General features: G+C 32.6%; 1 protein-coding gene across 2 annotated transcripts; it reads left to right on the forward strand.

Moving 5' to 3' along the window:
- Nucleotides 1-96: 96 nt before the first annotated feature.
- Nucleotides 97-24,044, forward strand: LOC113690367 (endoglucanase 11). Of its 2 annotated transcripts, XM_027208224.2 has the most exons (8): nucleotides 97-575; nucleotides 693-905; nucleotides 1,006-1,206; nucleotides 1,371-1,625; nucleotides 19,427-19,547; nucleotides 19,738-19,955; nucleotides 22,113-22,654; nucleotides 22,972-24,044. In XM_027208224.2, the coding sequence occupies exons 1-8, from the start codon at nucleotides 135-137 to the stop codon at nucleotides 23,861-23,863; spliced, it is 2,883 nt and encodes a 960-aa protein (XP_027064025.1). In that variant the 5' UTR covers nucleotides 97-134; the 3' UTR covers nucleotides 23,864-24,044. The 2 variants fall into 2 exon arrangements, with proteins under 2 accessions (XP_027064025.1, XP_027064026.1); XM_027208225.2 differs by lacking the exons at nucleotides 19,427-19,547; nucleotides 19,738-19,955; nucleotides 22,113-22,654; nucleotides 22,972-24,044 and adding an exon at nucleotides 8,836-9,632.
- The last annotated feature ends 604 nt before the right edge of the window (nucleotides 24,045-24,648 follow it).

Below are 24,648 nucleotides of genomic sequence, written 5' to 3' on the forward strand. Positions count from 1 at the left end.
AGATCACAAAAGAGAAGGTAACTATGAAAAGGCAATCCCAAGGCACATCCCTGAATCTAGGCCTGAAATTATTCTACAGAGAAGAGTGAAAAAAAGTAAGAGGGAATTTTCCACAACACCTTTTCCATTTCAAAATGGCAGCAATCCCTTGTGTTGTGGACCATGGCATGGACACCAAAATACATGCGTATGGGTATGACCAGTGCGTGACTGTGTGTGTTTGTAAAGAGCCCTTTAAAAAGCCTTCTCTACCATTGCTACTGCTGCTGCTGTTTAAAATATATTCTTCATCACCTCCTGAAAATCCCTTTTGGAGAAGAAGGGTAAAGGAGATGAAGATGAACAAGAGCTATCAACATTGCAGAATGCTAAAACTACCAAGATTCCCCCTGCATTGCTCTGTTTTGCTCATGCTTTTTACCATTTTTAGCACCCCATCTCAAGCATTTGATTATGCAGATGCACTTTCAAAATCCCTTCTGTACTTTGAAGCACAGAGGTCCGGTCGCTTACCATACAACCAAAGAGTCTCTTGGCGTCACCATTCTGGCCTGACAGATGGATTAGAACAAGGGGTATTACTCACAATGTTCAGTTTCAGTTGTATTTTTCTTCAAGAATTTGAATTTTGGTTCATCATTTATGTTGTTTGAATACAGATTTTTAGTATGTTTTTACATGTGTGTTTGTAGGTGGACTTAGTTGGAGGCTACTATGATGCAGGTGACCATGTCAAGTTTGGATTGCCAATGGCATTCACAGTTACAATGTTGTCATGGGGTGTTATTGAATTTGGGCAACAAATTGAATTGGCTGGAGAAATGGAGCATGCTCTTGAGGCAATCAAATGGGGTGCTGATTATTTCAGCAAGGCACACACTAGACCTAATGTACTATGGGCTGAGGTACTTAAATTTTTATTTTTTAAAATGTGGTTGTACCAAAATTTATGTATGATCATGCAAATGCAGAATGAGTAACAGTTTTAAGTATTTAAATTTTCAGGTTGGAGATGGAGATACTGATCATTACTGCTGGCAACGGCCGGAAGACATGACGACGTCCCGACGAGGGTACAAGATCGACGAGAAAAATCCCGGGTCGGATCTCGCCGGAGAGACGGCAGCTGCAATGGCTGCAGCATCAATTGTGTTTAGGAAAATCAACTCGCATTATTCTCACCTACTATTGCAGCATGCTCAAGAGGTAACAATTTTGAGTTTTTCGTTAAATCGAGATAATTTTTGGAAAAAGTACTAGATAATTTAGTTAATATGCTCTTAATTTAGATAGTTTTTGGAAGTAATTTTGATTGATTTTTTTTTTTTTTTTTTTTACTTTTTTGGTTGAAATGGATGCTGTTTTTGCAGTTGTTTGAATTTGGTGACAAGTACAGGGGAAAATACGATACAAGTGTGGGGGTGGTGAAGAACTATTATGAATCAGTGAGTGGGTTCATGGATGAGTTGTTGTGGGCAGCCTTGTGGCTATACAAAGCCACCGACAATGAAGATTATTTGAAGTATGTTATTGACAAGGCTCATTGTTTTGGTGGCATTGGCTGGGCTATTACCGAATTCAGTTGGGATGTTAAGTATGCTGGTCTTCAAATTATTGCCTCAAAGGTAAAATCCCTTCTACTCCTATAGCTTATACATTCAGTAAATCTTATATATATATTGATAGTTTATGCATTATCACCATTGAATTTATGACATATACTCCCTCGTCCCATTAAAAGTATTTTACTTTCCATTTTGGGATGTCTCAAAACAATTGTCACCGTTGAGTCAAAGCACTTTTTAGTCTCTCTTTTTAATATAACTTTTTTTTCTAATCATATGCACGTTACCATTCAAATTTAAAATTTGAATTTGTGAGGATAAATTAGAAAGAAATACACAAACATCACAATCAAACCACTATTGTTAAAAAGTTGGATTCCCCAAACATGATTAAATAAATGGAACGGAGAGAGTATGTAAAAGTTAAATTTCAAATTCAAATTTTACATGGTTGTTATTTATGTAATACTATATAACTGTAGGAAAATTTAATTCTTATACATTTGCTATGATATTTTACACGTTTTAAAACTGTAATTGTATTGCACCCCTATACTATTATTGCTTTGTAATTTACACTACAAACTATCAATTGTAGTATTTAACTACATTATACTATCAGCATATAGCATTAGATTGCTCAAATTGGTCGCATTTTCGTATAGATTTTAACTAAAAGACATAAATACCCCTGAATGAGCATAATTACTTTAGATGAACATAAATACCCCGTAATTACTATAGTCTTTTTCATTAAAAAGTGAAAAAAAAAGCTTATTGAATTTTAATTTATTTCAAGAGTGTTAGATATATTGATAGTATAAGATACTAATACGCTAAAATCGATAGCCTAATTGGCCAAGTGCAGATCGGTGATGTTTCAAAGGTACATATTTTAGGCATTCTAAAACACGTTAACGACAAAATTTACATTATTTGGTGACTCAGAATAAATTGTTATATTTGAAATTTAAATTGACTTATAGTTGATATTCAAACAAAAAGTAAACTTTAACCCCTTAAGAAATTGTAGAATTCATATTTTTAACTACAGGATATCATTGATGGATTACAATGTTGCGCATTTCATGAACGAACCACCAAAATATCCAATAAAGTCTTAACCAACTACTTTTAGAGTAGTTGGCCATTACGTGTCTTGTGGGGTGGGAAGTCAAAGGTTTAAATTTTATCTCCTCTCAAAGTTGTCACTTAATATGATTTCTCTTAGATTCATATGAGTGCTTAGTGCACCTGTATGGTCCTATAACGGTTCAGTTTCCGTCAGTTTTGGTAATTCTGTTGGATTACTCCTCTAGTATAGGTTAGAATAGAAGTAGAAGTAAGTGTGGACGGTGACAATAGATAAAAAAAACATATATCCAATGATGTCTTTTTCAATAACTTCAATGTGACTTGTTCTCCTTCACAAATTCTCGTACCCTCTTATTGTCCACAACATGTCATTTTCAAACTTCAAATACTCTGCGGTGATCTAGCTTGCTCCCTCCTACATGTCAATTACTTTTTAGATTTACACCGTAAAGACCTTCAATCTTGTGTCAAATATCATATAGAGTTTTGGATTTCACTTTATTTCTGTTTGATTTCTTTTGCTTTTTCCATTGATTCAACTATGAGAAACCATATGTTCACTTTTACATGGCACTTTCACTTTTTCCATAAAGTTTTTTTTCCATAAAGTTGATGGAGCTATGTCTCATTAGGTAAGCGTTAATTAAGGCATCTAGTTAGTGACTACTGGTGAAAGACAGGGCTGTATATCCTTGGAGAACAAAGCCACGTGCTGCTGATGTCTTTGCATGGCAGCACTTTTAAGAGGTGCCAAGTGTCCTAGTAATTGTGATGGTATAGAATATCAATTGGAGGACAAAAATTCAATGACACGGAAACAGCTAAAGTAGGTGATCCTGGACAACCAAGCATTGCCCAGTTTATAAAACACTTCAGTCACGAGTTTGACTCGTTAAAAGGGTAAGTGGAGAATCACATTGGTAACCAACGGTCTATTGAATTGTTGGTCATCACAAAGGCATTTAAGTTCTTCGTGCGATAGAAAATTGGTTTGTTAACATTGTTTAGATACTCCACTTACCAACGGTCTAAACAAACCTGTTAACATTGTTTAGATACTTATTATTTTAAATAATACTTCGCTTACATCATAAACACATTTCTCAACTCATCTTTTTATATTTTCAATCAATTTTTTATTTCACATACATCAAATCATAAAAAGTGTTACAGTAATTATTCCAAATAACACTCTATCTAAATTGCTATTCTACATGGCTTCTCCAAATTGAGCGGGTGCTAAAGGGCACCTATCTCGTTCGAAGATGATTTAGTCTCTTTCGATTTTCAATAATTCAGTTGGAGCTATCTCTTTAGCCGTGGTGTAGGATTAGGAGTAGGAGTAGGAGTAGGAGTAGGAGTAGGTATAAGTGTAAATTGTTAATATTTGATAAAAATAAAAAGAAGAGAAAATCACTGTTGATCCTCTTTTTCTTTTTATTTACTAAAGTTGGTGATCCACTTTAGTAGATAAAATTTTGGGGAGAACTAGAAGTGCAAATCCTATCAATATTTGGGAGAATAGTTAAACAAGTCTCAAAATTTTTGGCGAAAAAAATTAGGTCAATTTGGCCACCAATGACAATTGATGAAGATGTTTTAATGGTCGAAACTAGTTTAACAACGGTTAAAAGTTTTGACTTTACATTTTTGTTTTGGTTACTAATGCTTGAAGGTAAGATCAATTTTACCCCTCAAGTTTTTAAATAGTGATATGTAGGATTTTACAATGAATTAAAACGAGATTACATCAAGTCCATGTTAAATTTGTCATCTAGGCCCATAATCAAACTATTGGGCCAATGAAAAATTGATCGATAAAGAAAATATGGCAACTAGGACTTCTTACTTCATATCATTTTACCTCTTTTTTTTTTTTTATCATTTTATCATTCAATAGCCAATGTAAAAAATGATATAAACTCATTTATAACCTTAAACAATCTTTTTTGTTACTTATATGTATTTGGATAGAAGATTATTTGGAATAATTTTTTTAAAATGAAAACACTATAACAGTTGTTTAATGTGATATATATGAGATAAAAAGACAATAAAAAATGTTTATAATGCAAACAAGTAAAATTTTCTGTAAATAATGTAATATCCAAACACACTCTACCTGTTAAGTACTCTCTCAGTCCCAATATTAGAGTCAATTTTTGGGAATTTAACTTTTTATGAAAACATAATAATCATTATGTTTAGATGAGATGACATTGATGAATTTACATATGTATCTTTTGGAATCAAAATATTTTTTTTATTAAATATGCATTGGAATTTTATAAAGTTACTTATTTAAATGATAAGATTAAAAAGTATGTATTAAATTTGAAATGATAGTTCTTATTTTAAAAAATCAATAAAGTAAAAGCATAACATTAATAATTTGACGGAGGAGTAAGCGTTTTAGGTTGAAATTCAACTAAAAACTGACTCCACACATGCCATGCCATTGGGTATTAGTGACACGACTTAACAGATGGGGACAGAGTACGTTTGTTAGCACGTTCAAGGATCCAAATTTGGATTCTTGATTCCAAACATGTAGCAGGGTGGCCACAATGGGCTCATTTGAACCTTCTTTTAGTATAGGGATAATTTCAGAAACCTCCCTTGAGGTTTCTGACACTTTCACTGGCATCCCCTGAGGTTCTCAAAATTTCACTGACCTCCCTTACTTTTGAGTTTTTGGTAACAATGCAGTTCAAATCTGATTATAATATTATTTTCATGTGTGAGAAGGTATTTTTATTCCATGGATGCCCCTTTGGTCCTTGTATTAGTAGAAGATTGAAAGAAGAATAAATTATTAGAATGATTACTAAAGTTGAGGGGTTATAAGTACAATACAAAAAATTGTAAGCACCAGATGTGTCAGGAAAAATGCCGATTTTCATAAATTTTAAGTCAACTAGTAGGTTATCTATTTAACATAAAATAAGTAACTAATTAAACTAATTAAATGGAAGAAACTCGTAATAGAGGAAACCTATACAAAACGGATATATTATGGGCAATTACCTTTTTTTTTTTACTTTCACGTATTTAATTTATGTTAAATACAAAACCTATTAGTTTTCCTTTCGTCAAAATATTAGTATATCACCTTTTAAATTTTACTTACGTTAACTAATTGACAAATGTATCTGCTGGTTGGTAATTACATTTAACTAGAATAACAGAAATTTAATATCTAATGAAGGTGATTAAAAATTTATTACTCCTAGGCGGCAATAGAAGAAGTAATTTGGCGCCAATTTCTGAAAGTTAAATCTATGTATTTAACATAAATTAAATATGTGAAAGTTAAAAAAGAAAAAGAAATAGCGGATAACATACCAGCTCTTAATGGGAAATTGACAGGTTTTGTAGTATGTATTGTACCGGCTTTTTATGGGAAACATACCAGCTCTTTATAGGAACAATTGGTTAAATAGTGGCTAAAGGAAAACCAGTATGTTTTGTATTTAACATAAATTAAATATGTGAAAGTTAAAAAAAAAAAGAAATAGCGCATAACATACTAGCTATTTATGGGAAACTGACAGGTTTTGTAGTATGTTTTGTATCAGCTCTTTATGGGAAACATACCAGCTCTTTATAGGAAAAAATAGTTAAATAGCGGCCAAAGGAAAGCTAGTATGTTTTGTATTTAACATAAATTAAATATGTCAATTTAATTTATAAAAAAAAAAAGAAATTGCCCATAACATACCAGTTCTTTATGAGAAACTAACAGGTTTTGTATTTAATGTGCTATTTAACCAATTTTTCACACTTAAACAAATTTACGAAAATTAAAATAACGTATTTGAAAATTGCGTTTTTATGTGGAAGTAAAATACTCATAAATAGCTAGTACTTTATTCATATAATGGAAGAAACTTGTAAAGAACTAGTATATTATGGACAATTTTTTTTATTTTCAAATATTTCATTTATATTAAATACAAAACATGCTAGTTTCCTTTCGTAAAAATATTTGTGTAACGGCTATTGAATTTTATTTGCAAATATTTATGTATTTAACATAAATTAAATAATTTAGAATAAAATATTCATAAAAACCTGGTACTTGATTCATGTAATAGAGAAAAGTCATAAAGAATTAGTACTTTATGGAATATTTCTTTTTTAAAAAATATTTAATTTATGTTAAATAGATAACCTACTAGTTTTTTTCGTAAGAAATTACTGTAACACTTTTTGAATATTACTTAAACACATTTATATATTCACAACAGGCACAAGAATGGCACAAAAATGGTGCCTTACTCCCTAATCTAGCTTTAATTCATGTATTAGCCATCAAGTTTGTGTTATTGTTGTTAAGCTTAATTAATCACTTTAGATGCCTTTTTCTTCAACTAAAGGGTAGTAATAAACCCCAACTTCATAGGATATATTTGTAATTTTGGCCTTCATGATGTCAGCAAAGGGGTCCAATTTAAAAGCAAGGGAGGTCAGTGTAATTTTAAAAACCTCAGGGGGTGCCAATGAAAGTGTCAGAAACCTCAGGGGAGGTTTCTGAAATTATCCCTATAGTATATCCAAGCACAGCACTAGCAACAGCTGCTACGGTACTCAATAGTCGACATTGAAAAAAGGGTTATCTAGCCACCTCTACACCCCTTGTTCACAAACCTCCAACTCTTGGGCTGGTGGCCACCACCTAACCCCTAAGGTTTTGGTGGGGAGGCAAGGTTTCAAACTTTGTCTTTCACCAAAATGTCACTTGGTTCTGTTTCAAATCCAGACGGGTGCGTAGTGCACTCGTCTGATCCGGTGGTGATTCTATCCTCATCGGTCCTTCTCGTAGTTAGAGTAGGAGTAGGAGTAGGGATGACGATTGACAAAAAAAAAAAAAAAAAATACACCCCTTGTTCACATTTAGGCACATTGGTTGCTAGGTTAGGTATATGTCTACAATTCAATTGAGGTTATAAAATATTAAATTGAGAATTGAATTGTCTCCAATCTGTTTCCTATTGCATAACATATTTCTGTAATATTGAGTTTATTTGTTTCACATATATTAACTTTGATGAGTTGTTAAAGTGTATTTATATACAATATGGGAAATATATGTAACATTCACATGTATGCAATAGTTCATTAGTGTATCCATGTTAGTGTAGCATTAATTAGATTGGAAGAGCAAATGTGGAATGGAATTATATTAAATTTGATAATACTCCAAGTTATGAAAAGTCCAAGTGCAAGGGCCTTGAAGGACTAAATCCTCTAATTTGCCAATTGAGTATATATACAAGTAGAATTTAGGGACAGCCAAAAATTCTTGATTAATCTTTTCATTTTAAAACCTGATGTAATCCATGGTTAAGATTACTTTTCTCTTCTAAGATTATTTTCTCATGACTATTATTCTTCCTTCCACCTCTCCTGTACAATTTCCAAAAAAAAAAAAAAATTTTAAAAAAAGATTACTTTTTACTTTTTTGTTACCTTTCTAATATTTATTTCTTTGGTTTGAACTAGGGCTGCAAACGAGCCGAGCCGAGTCGAGCTTTGAGCTAATCGAGCCCGAGCCTCGACTAAATTTTACCAAGCTCGAGCTCGAGCTCGAGCTCGACGAGCTGGCAAATTTCGAGCTCGAGCTCGACTCGAATCAAGTCGAGCCGAGCTCGAGCTCGAGCTCGAAAAAAAATAAAAAATAATTATTTTATTTTTAAAAAAATAAATAAAATAATATTTTTTTCTTAATAAATTATAAAATATTAAGGATATATACGTAATTTTACTATGAAAATAAAAAAATAAAAAAATATATATATAATATACGTAATTTTATTATTAAATAAAAATAAAAATAAAAAATATATATATATACCCAAGCTCGCGAGTCGGCTCGCGAGCTAACGAGCTTAATATTCTGAGCTCGAGCTCGAGCTCGAGTTTGACTCGAGCCGGCTCGAGCTCGACTCGAGCTCGATTAATAGCGAGCTCGACTCGAGCTTGACTCGAGCGGCTCGCGAGCGGCTCGATTCGTTTGCAGCCCTAGTTTGAACACTCTTATGCATGAATTGAGGGGGGGGGGAGTAGCTAAAATGTTGCTGTAAAGTTGTAAATATTCCTCAAAAAGACATGTTTCTAGCTATAAAAGCAGCATGTGTCAGAAGTCAAGTGATCCAAGACTCTTTATCTGCAGTTACTCCATGAAGAAAAGCACAGGCCACAGTACACTCACATTCTTGAGCAATATAGATCAAAAGCTGAGTACTACATCTGCTCATGTCTAGGCAAGAACAATGGCAGCAAAAACAATATTGACAGAACTCCAGCAGGGCTCTTATACATCAGGCAATGGAACAACATGCAATATGTTTCATCAGCAGCATTTCTACTAACAATCTACTCAGATTTTCTCCAAAAATCCCATCAAAAAGTTAAGTGTCATGAAGGACTAGTAGGGCATCAAGAACTTAGGAACCTTGCCAAATCCCAAGTGGACTACATTTTGGGGTCCAATCCACAAAACATGAGCTATCTTGTGGGCTATGGCCTTAGGTTTCCAACTAGGGTGCACCATAGAGGGGCCTCAATTGTGTCTTATAAAGAGAATAAAGGGTTTATTGGGTGCACCCAAGGGTATGATAACTGGTATAGCAATCCTAAACCAAATCCCAATGTCATAGTTGGGGCATTAGTTGGAGGTCCTGATTGCCAAGACAATTTTAGTGATGAGAGGGGAAATTATATGCAGACAGAGGCTTGTACATATAATACAGCACCATTGGTTGGAGTTTTTGCTAGGTTGAATGAGCTACAAGTTCCTTTAAGAGCTTCATACTAGAGAAACAAATAGTTGAAGGCATTAAACATCTCGTAATTAACTATATATGCTTTGTGGCTTGCAAGATTTAGGTCCCTTACAATTGAGCCTTGTTGTATATCTCTTCAACTGTCCATCTTAATGGAAATTATTTACTTACATTAGAAGTGTTATTACTTAGTTTTTTTTACTAATTATATTTTTAGATTACACATAATTTGTGCTTCAGTTGTAAATTGTAATGCTGTTAAGCACTTGTTGATAAAATACATTTCATAAAATCATAGACTGCAAATTTTAGGACTACAAGCAATTACAGCATTTTCATTTTCTTTTTTGGCTTTTGTGGCAGGGAAAAATATTGATCAATAGTAGGGAGTTCATCAAAATTCTCCAATGAATGTAGTAAATTATGAATGCAATATTTAATTTTTCCCCAACTTCCAATTTGATAACCAAATTTTCATTTTCCCTTTCAATGACAATATCTTTTCTAAATAAGGAGAAGCATTTACCAAAGAAATCTTAGTTGAAAAGCAATTTTAGATTTTAGATTTTCTATAAACTAGGATTGCCCAAAACAAAGTTATAAGTATTTAGCTTATTAGATTAGCAGCAGCTTGTGAACAAGCATATACCCAGTAAGGTAATGTATCTTTGAGACAGCGCCAAGGGAATCAAATAAAATTGCACATGCCTTGGCATTTCATGCTAAGTCTAGCAGTTCGATTGAATTTCTTTAGAACTCACCACCTACTTATGTCAAGCAAATAGTGCTTTACGATTTTCAACAAGTTTTCTCAATAAAAAAAAAAACCCAATACGGTAGTGTCACGAGAATAGAGAACTTTTTAAATCTTGGGTACTCGCATCAAAACCCAAACAAGTTTTGGCTGGTGAGATTATTCAAAATTGTTGCAATCTCATAGTATTACGCATAGTTGAAATTCAAAATTGTTACAAAATTTAATGCTTTTTAACCTCAATTGAAAGTATACGTAAAACCTAACCATGCAACCATTCATAATTTACTTGACAAATAAGCTAATTATAAAATTAATTAAGCTAGCTTTATTGGTTTACCATCTGTAGAAAATTGAAGTGCTTGCCAATACTTTAGATCTTAAGTAGCTCAAACCAAAAATTGATGTAAGTAAACCTTCTTAACATGAAAATTAAACTAATTTTAAATCTTAAGTTGTGGCACGATAGTCAAAATGGAAGAACTGAATTTTTTTTTTTTTTAGTTTAAGTAAAAAAATTTCAAATATTCTTTAGATCCCACATTCTAAACGCAAGCAAATATCATTAGTTTAAAAAGATTATTAAATATGGGTTTAATAAGTAAAATTCTCGGGGAATACATTTTTCTATTTATATAAGAGAGCCGTACCGAAAATTGTTTTGCCTCTCTTGCTCAGTCATTCTGAGACCAAAATAGGATTCGGCTGTTCGGTTATTCCAAAGATCATTTTTAAAATTTGCAAAGCTTTTTGGTTTGGACCACTTAATTCTTCAGGAGTTGATAAGTTTTTGAGCAGTTTTGACTTGATTGCTTTTATGTTTTTGACAGCACGATTCGGACTAGTTATGTCATGTCATGGTCTACTTTCAAGTGCGTCAAAATCATTTTGCTTTTCAGCTGGTAATTTTTAAACATAAGGCCAAACAATTGAACAAGGTGATGAAAGTAATGAAAAGATAGGGGAGGATAAGTTTTATCTTAAAAAATATTGAGATACCTTTTGAATCCACCCTATCTGTTTTCTTATCCTATTCGATATTTAAATTTAACGGGTTCAAATCTTAATATATTCAAACATGTTTGATAATGAAAAAATATAACATCTTAATTAATTAATTGACTCTGAATTGTCTAGACAAAACTTATTTCAAAAAAAAGTGATAAGTTATTCACTTATCACTTAATACAAAATATGTTCGAACATTAAGATTTCAATATTTAAAAATTTAGTACTTTAACAAATTCAGATTTTAAATTCAAATTTTAGATTTCAATTATATCAAATGCACCCTAAGGAGGATTAAATGGTTAGAAAATTTTCTTTCCATATATGTAGACTTTTATTATCTTTTTTCCTTACAATAAGTTTGAATGGGAATGCTTTGTATGAAAAAAAGGGAAATTCCCCAATATGGTCCCTGAACTTTTATGTTAAAATCAATTTTGCCTTTTATAGTTTTTTTGTAATCAATTGAGTTTTAGTGTAAAACCTTAGGGACTAAATTGACGAATTTTCAAAAAAAAAAAAAAGGACAAAATATGAGTGCTCTTTGTTGTTTGGGTGTTTGGGGGGAGCTTTAAGCTAATGGAGTGGGAAGATTGAAACCTAATGATTAAATTCTGACTCCCAAATATCGACCAAATGACTTGCAAGTTAGCTAGATCAATTTTTTCTTTTTTTTTTTTTTGGACGGCAAACAAGATCCACGCATTTCCAGATGACAGCAAATTAGCACCTCTAACATAGATAGTGACACTTACGTTATCATCATTGAATAGTGGGAAGTTCATCAAAATTCTCCAATGACTGAAGTAAATTAATAACGCAATATTTAATTTTTTCCCCCAACTTCCAATTTGGTAAAGGAATTTTCGTTTTACCTTTCAAGGACAATTTCTTTTCTAGATAAGGATAAGCATTTACCATAGAAATATTAGTCGAAAGAAACTGTTCATTTTAGATTCACTATGAACTAGGAGTGCCCAAAACAAAGTTACATGTCTCTAGCTTAGACCGGGCAGCGACTCATGAACAAACATATCCCATTAAGGTGGAGGCATGAGAATAGGGAAATTCTTTGAAGTGTTGGTAATTCACAATAGACCTAAACAAGATTTTGGGGTGTGATTAATCAAAATTGTTACAATCTCATACAACTTTAATTAAACTTGCCTCTTCTCAAAGTCCTTTCAGAAGGGAACTTTCTAAGAATAAAGACAACAGGCATCATTTTAACTTTCTTTGTTTTAGTGTTCACCAAGAATACAAAGGAAAGATGCTTAACACCTATTAGTGGATCGAGTGACACCCTTAATGAATATTTATTTTAAGTGGGGCAAACTTTATTCCTATCTAAATGGATAAACTCCACTTTACACTCCCAAACTTATACCACTTATTTACTTTACACGGTAAAGTTTAATTTTAGGCACTTTACACCGTAAACTTTCAATTTTGAATACTTTACGTCGTAAACTCTTAAGTTTATCACATTTAAATCCAATTAATGACACCATTAGCAAAATAACCACATGGAAGATCCTATAAACTATTGATAATTTCCTAAAAGTGGTCAAAAGGAGTCAAGGTATCGCAGTTAGAACAAAATAATATATTTTCATTGATTTACACTATCTTTTATCTCATTAATTTTGCTAATAATATTAGTGATTGAGACCATTAAAATCAATGATAATTTGTTAAAAAGGGTCAAAAGGAGCCAAGCAATTGCAATTAGAATAAGATGACACATTTGTCATTATTTTGCATGTCTTTTTTATCTCATTAATTTTACTAACATTGTCATTGATTGGACTTGAATGGGATAAATTTGAGAGTTTAGAATGTAAAATGTCCAAATTTGAGAGTTTAAAGTGTAAAGTATCTAAAATTGAAATTTAGAGTAGAAAGTCAGAAAGTGATATAAGTTCGGGGTGTAAAGTGGAATTAGTCCTATCTAAATTTAAGACTATGAAATAAAATTCTCTTCCATTTTTTGTGGGGATAAAAGTTTTCTGTTACGGAGGGTATTTTTAAAATTAAAAATTTTGAATTAGTTTTTAAAATTCTCTTGCATTATAATGTATTACTAGATAATTTATTAACTCAAAACTCATGAATAATTTAAACACTAAGACATGTCTCTTAAAAAAATTACAATTCTTCAAATTTTTGAAGAGTGATAGTTCCACAGATATCTTCAATTTAATGTAGAAGCAACACATTAGTGCTTAGCCAGAATTTTACAGTACATGAAACAAAAGGAAATTATTCATTCTCATTAGGAAGCAGACTGAGAGCAACCGACCAAAAAGAAGGAGAGGAAACAAAAAGTACTGCCATTACAGCTAGAACTTTTCAGCTCTGAAAACGAAAGGAAGCTATCGAATTCAATTTGGAACTAGACCAAGAGACAGCCAAACCCAAAAAACAAAGATTCGACTAAATTAAGAATGACCCAAAAACTTCCCTACTGCTCATCTTCTTTGACTTCTCTCTACTATTCCTTTTCTCTAAATCCCTTTCTCTTAGGGAGGGAGACCACCATGGTCTCCTTCCCATAGGTTTCGTTTTTATTATTTTTCTAATAAAATTTTTCCTAAATTTTCTTAGTGGGAGATATCTGTTTCTCTTAGGGTTCCTAGTGAGAATTTTTGTTCTCTTAGGAGTTCCTAGTGAGATTTTTTGTTATTTTTCCTTATTTTGTTGTTTAAATTTGAATTTACTTCAGATTTGGTTGTCAGATTTGAATTTATTTTAGATTTGGGTCTATGTCGGTCGATCTTATCATCTTTATTAGATCTTACAACTGTTGATTAACAGATCCGACGACTGCAATATACACAGAGTGGGCTATAACGATTTATTCTATGAGAAAATAATTTTAAAATTGATGGTACTTTTTAGATATGTTCTTAATTTCTTAGATCTACAATTTTAATGCTTGTTTTATCTGCCATTAGGACAATGATGTATATCAATCGTGTTGGACGATTTCCAACAATCCATTAATGAAATATATTTTGTTATATAAAAAAAAATGATCCCGTATGCCTTTCAACTTGCAAGAAGCCATGCAATTATCCAGCTAATCACCGTTCATAATAACTTGACAAGTAAGCTAATAATGAAATTGATTAACCTCGTTTTATTAGTCTACTATGATACGGAACAAGAATTTTGTCTTGATCAGTAGAAGACTGAGGCTTGTACATATAATACAGTACCATTGGTTGGAGCTTTTGCTTGGTTGAATGAGCTACAAGTTCCTTTAAGAGCTTGATACTAGAGAAACAAATAGTAGAAGATATTAAACATCTCATAATTAACTATATATGCTTTGTGGCTTGCAAGATTTAGGTCCTTACAATTGAGCCTTATTATATATCTCTTCAACTCTCCATCTTAATGGAAATTATTTACTTACATTAGAAGCGTTATTGTTTCGCTCTTTTTACCTTTTATTTAATTACACATCATACTTTATATGAAACATTTCTTTTTTTATTTTTTTAGTGTAAATGAGAGAATTCGAATCCGGAACCTCTGATTTACATTCCTTTCCTCGAAACCACAGAACCCATCCCTCCCTCCGAAAAGTTTATCACTTTATTATTTAAAAATATGTATAAATAAATAAATAAATATATATATATATATATTTAGTGCAAGTGACAAGGTTCAAACTCAAAACTTCTCACTTACACTTACTCCATTGAACCACCTAACCCATTCCCCAATAACTCATGTAATTTCTTAGAGGTAAGGTTCATGCCCCCTCCTTGTAGTCTCTCTTATTTCATTAATAAAATTTGGGTTGAAATCCCTTCCCCTTATACGGAGTTTGCCATTTAAAAAAAAAAAAAATCACTCATCATACTTTGTGCTCCAGTTATAATGCTGTTATGCACTTCTTTGATAAAATAATAGAGCAACTATGGGCAACAAGCAATTATGGCATTTAGAGGTTGTTTTTTGGCTTTTGTAGTACAGAAAAATACTGAATAATAGGAAGTTCATCAAAATTTTCTAATTAACGAAGTCAATTATTAATGCAATATTTAATTTTTTTCCCCAACTTCCAAGTTGATAATGGAATTTTCGTTTTCGCTTTTAAGGACAATTTCTTTTCTAAATAAGGAGAAGCATTTATCATACAAATATTAGTTGAAAAGCAATTATTGGTTTTAGCCTAGACTAGCAGCCACTTGTGAACAAACATATACCCCTTTAGGTAGAGTAGTGAGAATAGAGAACTTCCTTTTGAAGTGTCGATTAGTCGCATTAAGACCCAAACAAGATTTGGCCAGTAAGATTATTCAAAATTGTTACAATCTCATAGTATTACGCATAATTGTAATTCAAAATTGTTACAAAATTTAATACTTTGTAACGTCAATTGGAAGTATACGTAAGCCTAACCGAGCAACCATTCATAAATATGCTAATTATAAAATTAATTAAGCTAGTTTTATTAGTTTACGATCTGTAGAAAATTGAAGTGCCAATACTTTAGATCCCAGTTAAATTAATATATATATATATATATATATATTCTTACCATGAAAATTAAACCAAATTTAAATCTCAAGTTGTGGCGCGATAGACGAAATGAAAGAACTGAAGTTAATTAAATTTCAAAGCTGTGTAGTGATAGATAAACTAACTGAAGTTAATTAAATTTCAAAGCTGTGTAGTGATAGATAAACTTTTTTTTCTTTGAAACAACTGGAAATATTCTTTAGATTCCACAATTCTGAGACCAAAACAAGATTTGGCTGTTAGTTTATTCAAAACCTTGACAATTCCTTTAGTCCTTGAGAATCTAAAGATCATTTCTAACATTCACATTGCAATGCTTTTAAGTTTGGACCACTTAATTCTTTTGAAGTTGATAAGTTTTTGAACAATTTTGACTTTATTCCTTTTATGTTTTTGACAGCGTGGTTCGGACTAGTTATGTTATCGCGTGGTCTATTTTCACATGCACAAAATCACTTTCCTTTTCAGTTGGTAATTATTATTGAGTATAAGGCCAAACAACTGAACAAGGTGAGGAAAGTAATGAAAAGAAAAGGGGAGTTTATGTTTTATTATCTTTTGTTCCTACCCAATTCAACATTTAAATTTAATGATTTCACACTTTAATATGTTCAGGCATATTTCATATTTCATAATTCAACATTTAAATATAGAACATCTTAATTAATTTAGTGTCTTTAAATTGTCTAGGCAAAACTGACTTTAAAAAATAAATAATAAATTTTCCACTTATCACTTAATGTAAATATGTTCAATTGTTAAGATTTTAATACTTAATAATTTAGTAACTTAACAAATTCAGACTTTAAATTTCAGATTTCATCTTTATCAAACGCACCTTAAGTTTGGATGAAATGTTTTCTACAGGAGAGAGAGAGAGAGTAATTTGTTTTACTAATCTTGTTTGGTTATTCGCACAAAAAAAAGAGGAAGGATTAAATTGGTTAAAAGTTCTTCTTTTCAAATATGTAGACTTTTGTTATCTTTTTTCCGTTGCACTAAGTTTGAATGGGTATGCTCTGTATTAAAAAGGAAAAAAGACAAAATATGAATTTGTTCTTTGGCGTTTGGGTCTCTGGGGGAGCTTTAAGCTAAAGGAGTGGAAAGGTTCAAACCTAATTACCAAATTCTGACTCCCAAATGTAGGCCAAAGGACTTGCAAGCTAGCTAGATCAACTTTTTCTTTATTTTTTTACGGCAGATTACAGATCTCTAAGCATTTTCAGATGACAGCAAATTAGCATTTCTAACATAGATAGCGACACTTACGTTATTATCATTGGTTTTTGCTTTGTTTTTGTTTTTTGTTGGGGAGGTCTCCACTTGCGTTTGCTCTTTTAATTTTGTTTTTCGAGGAGTTTTAAGAAAAGGAATGGGAGGGTTAAAAAATAAAAAGAAAATTTGGTTCTATTTGTTTAGCCAAAAAAAAAAAAAAAGAAAATTCTTCTCTCCATTTGTGAAGGTTTCTATTATCTTTTCCCCTTAAGTTGAGTTTGAGTGGAATGTTTTGTGTATATATCAAAAAGAAGAAGAAGAAGAGAAAATATAAACTGTTCTTTTTTGTTTGGGAAAATTTTAAGGTAAAGTAGCGGAAGTTTGGATGCACCAAGAAAATTAGTTTCTGAAGGCCGCTCAACGTTTTTCAAGTAGTCAAACTGAACCCACCAAATTACAAAACCTGATGATCAATTCTGATTCCCAAATGTATACCAGAGCACTTGAAAGTTAGCAAGATCAAAATTTTTCATTACTTTTTGACTGCAGACACATCCATGCATTTTTAGATGCCAGCAAGTCAGCAATTAGAGGTTGTAGAATTAGATGTCCCGGGTTCAATTCTGTTCATTTCCTCTGATTTTTTAAGTCCCACCTCTCTCTTGTCGGACACAATTTTTTTTTTTTTTTTTAAAAAAACCATCAACTCTACCTAACATAGATAAGGACACTTGCGTTATTATCATCCTTTTTGCTTTTGAGAGGCGTCTTCTAGTTTCTCACGTATATACACCAAAGACCAAGGTGCGGTTGAGAAATGTCACGAATGCAGTCGGCATTTTCATTGGTTTTTCCTTTGGACACCTCAAATTGATTCACACCATGGAACTAAAACAGATAATCAACAAAAATACAGCACATATTTGACAAATGAATACCATATAACATAAATGGTAGATAAACTGAATCTAGAAGAAACAAATAAGCAAATTCTGTCCCATTACCTTTCTTGAAAAGATAACAAAAGCCCCGTTTGGCAAGTGAGTTTTTTGGGTATTTGTCTAAAACTTTACTGTAACTTACTTTAGAAATTCTAGAAAAATTTTTTGAAATGTGTAAATTTTTGGATATTTTGAAGTGCATAGTTTAAAAATTTTGAGAAATTTTTTGAGATTACTATAATAAAGTTGTTAAAAAACTTATAGTAGACAAACTTCTGCTTTTGCCAAACAAGGCCAAAGTTCCATGCATCAGCACATTCTTGAGTTTTGTGGTGGCGGGCTCGGATTAGGGATGGGGATAATGGAGTTGCTGTAGATGTTAATAGGGTATTTTGAGCATGCCATTTGGAAAGTTAATGTTGCAAAATGTTTGGTATACAGGTCCCTCTTACACTCTTTCCAAATAGAAAACAAAGATTCTTTAAGGATTATTGTTCTTGTGTTGACAATGTAGAAAATTATTATATAAGCCGATTTAGATTAATTATAGATGCATAGAAAAGGATCTTTGAAATGTGAATATAGATTTTATGTCATGAATCTCAACTCATTTGCTTAAAATCTCCATTTCATTGTCACCGAAGGAAGCACTGGTACAGCACCCTTTTTCTTTGGGGTTTTTTTGTAAGGGAGAATTATGCATATCTTGATTAGAATCCTACCAAAAGGCTTTTTTGATCTTGTGGAACCATGAAGACATGCCCCTGCAAGGATTGTCCTTAAAAGCACTCCCAACTATTGGGACAAATTAATTTGCCCTCTCAAAAATTCCCAAGGAATTACAGAAGCAATTGTATGACGCATTGGATGACTTCGTAATAATTCGATATGGATTTGGAGCCTTACAAGTTTTAGTTCAAACGGATTGTATAAATTTAACAACATCAGGTGTAAATTTGTATAATTTCAGTGTAATTGTAATATTTCATACAAGTATAAATTACAAGCTCAAATTTTACACCAAACTTGTGCTAATTTACGCCAGATGGTATAAGAACTACATAATTATTTTGAATTAGATAACAAGACTTTCATATTAAAGACTCTTCCTCATTATACAACTAACAAAACTTTCAATTCTGATGATTAATCGGTTAAAACTTTTTTATGCTCACAATGTAATTTTTTTAAAAATTTTTTACTTATCATTTCTAGATACATGCATCATGTGTAAGTGTAAAAAAAAAAGAAAAAGAAAAGTAAGGATTGACTACACTGTTAACTTACTTATATTTGATTATTGGGGCTAACACTTTATGTGTGGTACATCTCAAGTATAATCCACCATGTAAAATAGGATTCACTTTGGACCCTTATAATTTAGGCACATTCTCATTTTAGTCCTTAAATTTTATTTTTGGATACTTACCCCTAACGTATGAAATTCTATGTTAACTACACCATTAGCCATCCCTTTGCTTAATTATGTTCACTACTTACTTTTCTCTTAACTGTATTGAACAGGTTCTAATTGATAGCAATGCTGATAAAGATGCTGCAAATAATGGAGAAGTAGTTGATTTTCGAGGAAATCCAGTTGATAAAACAAGAACTGGTGGATGGTTTGCTGCAGGACGCATTTTAGGTGCTTAATTATTTTAATTTCGTATTAGTTATCATCTTTTTTCTTTTTTTTTTTTGCAATAAACACATTTATTCCATCATATTTTAAGTCCATTATCAAGTCGTTTTATTTGTTTCAATTTTTCATGGTGGAAGTTTAGTCTTTCGCAGAATATAGAGAGTCATTTTAACATGAACACACTTTGGTACAGGGAGCGAGCTATCTGAAAGGATTGTTGTGATGGGAATTTCCGTGAACTTGGTGACATATTTGGTTGGAGATTTGCATCTTTCATCTTCAAAATCTGCAAATTGTGTCAGCAACTTTATGGGCTCTCTCAATCTTCTTGGCCTTCTTGGCGGGTTCTTGGCAGATGCTAAACTTGGCCGCTACTTGACGGTAGCTATATCTGCTTCTATTTGTGCCTTGGTGAGCCTTTGTTTTGATGATAATGAACTTTTTTCTTTTTGTTTTTTTCTGTCGAGTCAGAGCGACAAAGAGGCTACATCTAAAAGAATCGTGACAGCAAGGCACTCGATCCCTTCCAAATAATGAACTTAAGGGCCACATTTTTTGCAGCTTGACATTATTTAGTATGCCAAAGCGAATTCTCAAGAATTAGAAACAAAAAAAAAAGAAGAGTAGAAAGGTATATTTAAAACAATTTTAGTAAAAAAGTAGTATATATCGACACGACGACGTAATATGTAAAATTAAACTATTTGAGTGTCATTATTAGATCTTGAATTGTTTACATTTGATTTTGACTTTTAAATTTAGATTCGTCTTTAGCTAAAAGCTGTCTAGTACCTGATTTTAAACCTTTTTTTACTTAAAATTTTTGCATTAAGTACTTAGCAATCTTTTTCAAGAATCACTTATTTATTTGTTGGTTTGCTACCTCACAAATTGAATAAATATTTACAATATTTCGCTGCAAGAGAAGGGGGGATGGACAAACTCACTTATGGCGTCAGGTTCCCTTGTATAAAACAAGCATCGCTTTGTTTGGATTCCCTGTTTTTGGAGTGTGTTTCAAAAATTAGTTTTTTAAATACAATAAAAAATTTTAAAAAGTACTCTAAAAGTATATCAAAAACAAGTATCGCTTTGTTTGGAGTGTTCTTCAGGGTTCATTTGGTTTGGTGCAGAAAACTATCTGAGCATTTTCTTCGAAATTTTTACTCTAAAAAGTATATCCTATTATAAAGAATATTCCCCCTTTTTTATTTCTCTATCTTGAAAAACCTTGTTAAGTATGAAGGCTTATGTGATTTCACTGGCTAGTCAAAAGCATATCCTCACAATAATTACAAACTATTGGAATCTTTCGATTTGCAAAATTCTGATATCAAAATAATTGTTTAAAATTAACCAGACAATTTATAGTAATGATTTTTGCGTCCTGGTTTTATGACACCATAGAAGATTTAAAATAATTATTGAGCATCCACAAAGTGGCTTTTTCCATAACAGAACTTGATATTGTATTCAACAAAAGAGAATCAACTCACCTGATTTGCCAAAAAGAACAAAAAAAAAAAATGATGTATTATGTATAAGCTACATAACCCTAAACACCCCCCATATTTAACTGCAAAATAAAACACACTAATTTTTGAGATTTTTCTTCTTGGTAGAATTGATTCTTACAAAAATTATAGTCAAAATTATTTCTTAGTAAGACAGGGATTAGGGTAAGACTTATAAAGACGTGTGATTTGGGGGATAGCATTATAAATTATACAGAATTTTAGAGGGAGCTAAGTCTAAGTTCAGAAAGGGTACAGTTGAAATCATAAATACTTTGAAGGAACATAAAACAAATTTCAAGTTCTCCAGGGCCTATAGCACTTGCATCACTGCCGGTGGTCCACTTCAGACCAATCACACAAAATCTTATACTACCATTCTCAATCAATCTTTAATCTGTTCATTCTGAATCAGGGATACATGTATAATCTCATTTTGATCTTATGAACTTTGGTATTAAATTATGGAAACAACCATAGAGTTCACAGAAGCACGAAATTTTTGGTTGATTGTTGCAAGAAACTATGACTGAACTATTGCAATATCATAAAATGGTTAGGTGATGTTATACTCAGATCTATTTTCATGGATAACCAAAAATCAAAATATTTTTATTATACTTTTTGGCCATAATTGATATGAAAACTTTTATCACTAGCTAGCTGAAAGAATCAAAATTCATTGAATAGTTCTTGTGTAGGGAAGAGTGGCCAGGACATTTTTGGCAGGGTCTAACAGCAATTTTTCATGTTAAAGTCACATGTTTTTGTTTATATGCAATGCTTGTCTTCTTGGTACATGCATTGCACAAATTTGTACTATATTTGCGAAATAGTTGTTCTGACAATCGTTTTAACCCTAATTCTCCAATGAAGCATTGCTCAATTTACACCGCAAATCTTAGAGCTAAGTTAATATTAGAACCATAATTCATAGATTACAGGCAAGGCAATAACTTTTTGTATTCTTCTTGGTTTTGCTGGCAAGAAATAAATTAATTTCATGATTATTACAAATGCATCAAATTGTTGAGAAATCAAATCTTTCATACAGGGAGTGACATTTTTGACACTGACCACATCACTCCATAGCATGAGACCCCCACCCTGCAGTGACCCCAGAAAACAGCAATGTATAGAGGCAAGCAGTGGGCAACTAGCAATGCTTTACATATCTCTCTATACTATAGCACTGGGTGGTGGAGGAATCAAATCAAATGTTTCAGGTTTTGGGTCTGATCAGTTTGATAATTCAGATCCAAAAGAGGAGAAGGCCATGGTCTACTTCTTCAACAGATTCTACTTCTGTATTAGCATGGGATCATTGTTCGCTGTAACAGTTCTGGTTTACATCCAAGATAATGTAGGCAGAGGATGGGGATATGGTATATCAGCTGGTACAATGATCATTGCACTCACAGTTTTGCTCTCTGGTACACCATTGTATCGGTACAAGAAGCCGCAGGGAAGTCCATTGACTATTGTATATAGGGTGATTTTCTTGGCCTTGAAAAAGAGGAGCCTCCCTCTTCCTTCTAAACCAAACATGTTGAATGGATTTTACAATTCAAAAGTTCCACATACAGAAAAGTTCAGGTAAATCATACATCTATTTGTGAATTGTAATTACCAATTCTTTGTTAGTATAGACTTCAATCTGCACATATTGCTTACTCTAGTGAAGAGTCGCAAGGCTGACAACTTGAGTATTGAACCCTAGTGCATTTCCACAATTGATGAGATCCATTCTGCCTTGGGAATATTGATAACTCTGTAATGATTAACAAGATAGGGAAGTTTACGCGTAAAGCTCAAATAAATCGATAGTGTTAACAAGACAGCATTCAATTGTATTGAAATATCAACTGCTGCAGTAAAACAGATTCTAACAATTTTCTGTTTCTATCAAGCAGGTGGGTTGAGAAGGCTGCAATTCTTGATGACTTTGCAATTGCCAATGACAACCAGAATAACCCTTGGATAGTTTCAACAGTGTCTGAGGTTGAAGAAGTGAAAATGGTACTAAAGCTCATCCCTATTTGGTGTACGTGTATACTTTTCTGGACAGTGTACTCTCAGATGAATACTTTTAGCGTTGAGCAAGGTACCTTTATGAACCGAAAAATTGGTACCTTTGAAGTGCCTTCAGGATCCATGCCTTTCTTTCTCTTCAGCAGCATTCTTCTATTTACTTCCCTAAATGAGAGGGTCTTCGTTCCCCTAGCGAGAAAAATCACTGGCCAAACTCAAGGAATCGCAAGCCTTCAGCGCGTTGGAGCTGGACTCATATTCTCAGTTGTTGGCATGGTAGTTTCAGGAATCGTAGAAAAGCAACGAAGGGAAAGTTTCGTTGTACACAACAAGATAATCAGTGCATTCTGGCTTGTCCCTCAGTTTTTCCTTGTTGGTGCTGGAGAAGCTTTTGCCTATGTAGGTCAGCTTGAGTTCTTCATCAGGGAGGCACCAGAAAGGATGAAATCCATGAGCACAGGTCTATTTCTTGCCACCCTTTCAATGGGCTACTTTGTTAGCAGCTTGCTTGTGTCCATAGTAAACACGGTAAATGGAAGTTGGCTTAGGAGCAACCTCAACAGAGCTAAGTTGGAGAACTTCTACTGGATGCTAGCAGTGATGGGGATGATAAATTTCCTAGTTTTCCTTATTGTTGCCAGGAGACACCAATACAAGATTCAACACTATAATAGTTCTAATGGACAACTGGTGGAGCTACCATGTTGGAAGGATGATAAATTGGACTTGAAGGAGATCAAATTTGATATAGAAGCTAAGGAGGTAGCGGGATAGTCCTGCAGTCCTGAAGAAGTTGTTCAGTATTCTTTCTAGCGCCAAAAGCCTTAGCAGATTATTCTTTTTGTCCCAGTAAAAGATTAAGATTTGGAAGCCTTCAAGTCTGGATTAGTGCAGTGAGGATTGCAAAATGCACTTTCATCAAAGAAAATATGATTTTAGCTTGCTTGTGTTATAATTATCATTTTTATTCAAAGCTTTCTACCTGATCTTTTCTTGGGATTTGCATTCCAGGCAGTGTCACTAGCCAACATCATGTATAAGAATGCAATCTAATGACTAAATGCATGTGATGTCCAGGCACAGGTAAAAATTTGCAGAAGTGAGATACAGAGTAAACCATAAGCATCTCCATATTTCATTTCTCATCACTGAAAACTCAGGTGTTCTTTTATGATAAAATATAATATTTCATTCCGTAAAATCTATACCAATAGCAGAAAATACATTAAACATATCACAAAAACAACTAATCTAAAAAATCACTAGATTTAACAGATCTAGAAAATAACGAAAGTTACAATGCGAAACTCCAACGGATCAGATAAATCGCGAACTTGTTTTGCTTTGGTTAAGACACTTTGATGTATCAGGCTGGGCTAGTTCAATAGGACCACCAGAAGTCCGTGATCAAGAAACTACAAGAGGACTTTTGTATCTAGAGAAAAGTTAATTGCATCAATTGCGTGATGATCAAATTTATTTGTAACTCAACTGATGAACAGAGTTCAAGGAAAGCAGATGAATCATCCATAATCACCTAAGTAAACATCTCAATGAAT

Source organism: Coffea arabica, chromosome 5e (assembly GCF_036785885.1).
Source record: "Coffea arabica cultivar ET-39 chromosome 5e, Coffea Arabica ET-39 HiFi, whole genome shotgun sequence".
NCBI classification, from domain to species: Eukaryota; Viridiplantae; Streptophyta; class Magnoliopsida; order Gentianales; family Rubiaceae; genus Coffea; species Coffea arabica.

What these genes read in the sequence shown, in the direction of transcription:
- LOC113690367 (XM_027208224.2), top strand. Translation starts at nt 135, where the DNA reads ATGGCAGCAATCCCTTGTGTTGTGGACCATGGCATGGACACCAAAATA. An exon ending in CTAATGTACTATGGGCTGAG is followed by an intron (nt 906 to 1,005) that starts GTACTTAAATTT and finishes TTAAATTTTCAG; the next exon opens with GTTGGAGATGGAGATACTGA. An exon ending in TATTGCAGCATGCTCAAGAG is followed by an intron (nt 1,207 to 1,370) that starts GTAACAATTTTG and finishes CTGTTTTTGCAG; the next exon opens with TTGTTTGAATTTGGTGACAA.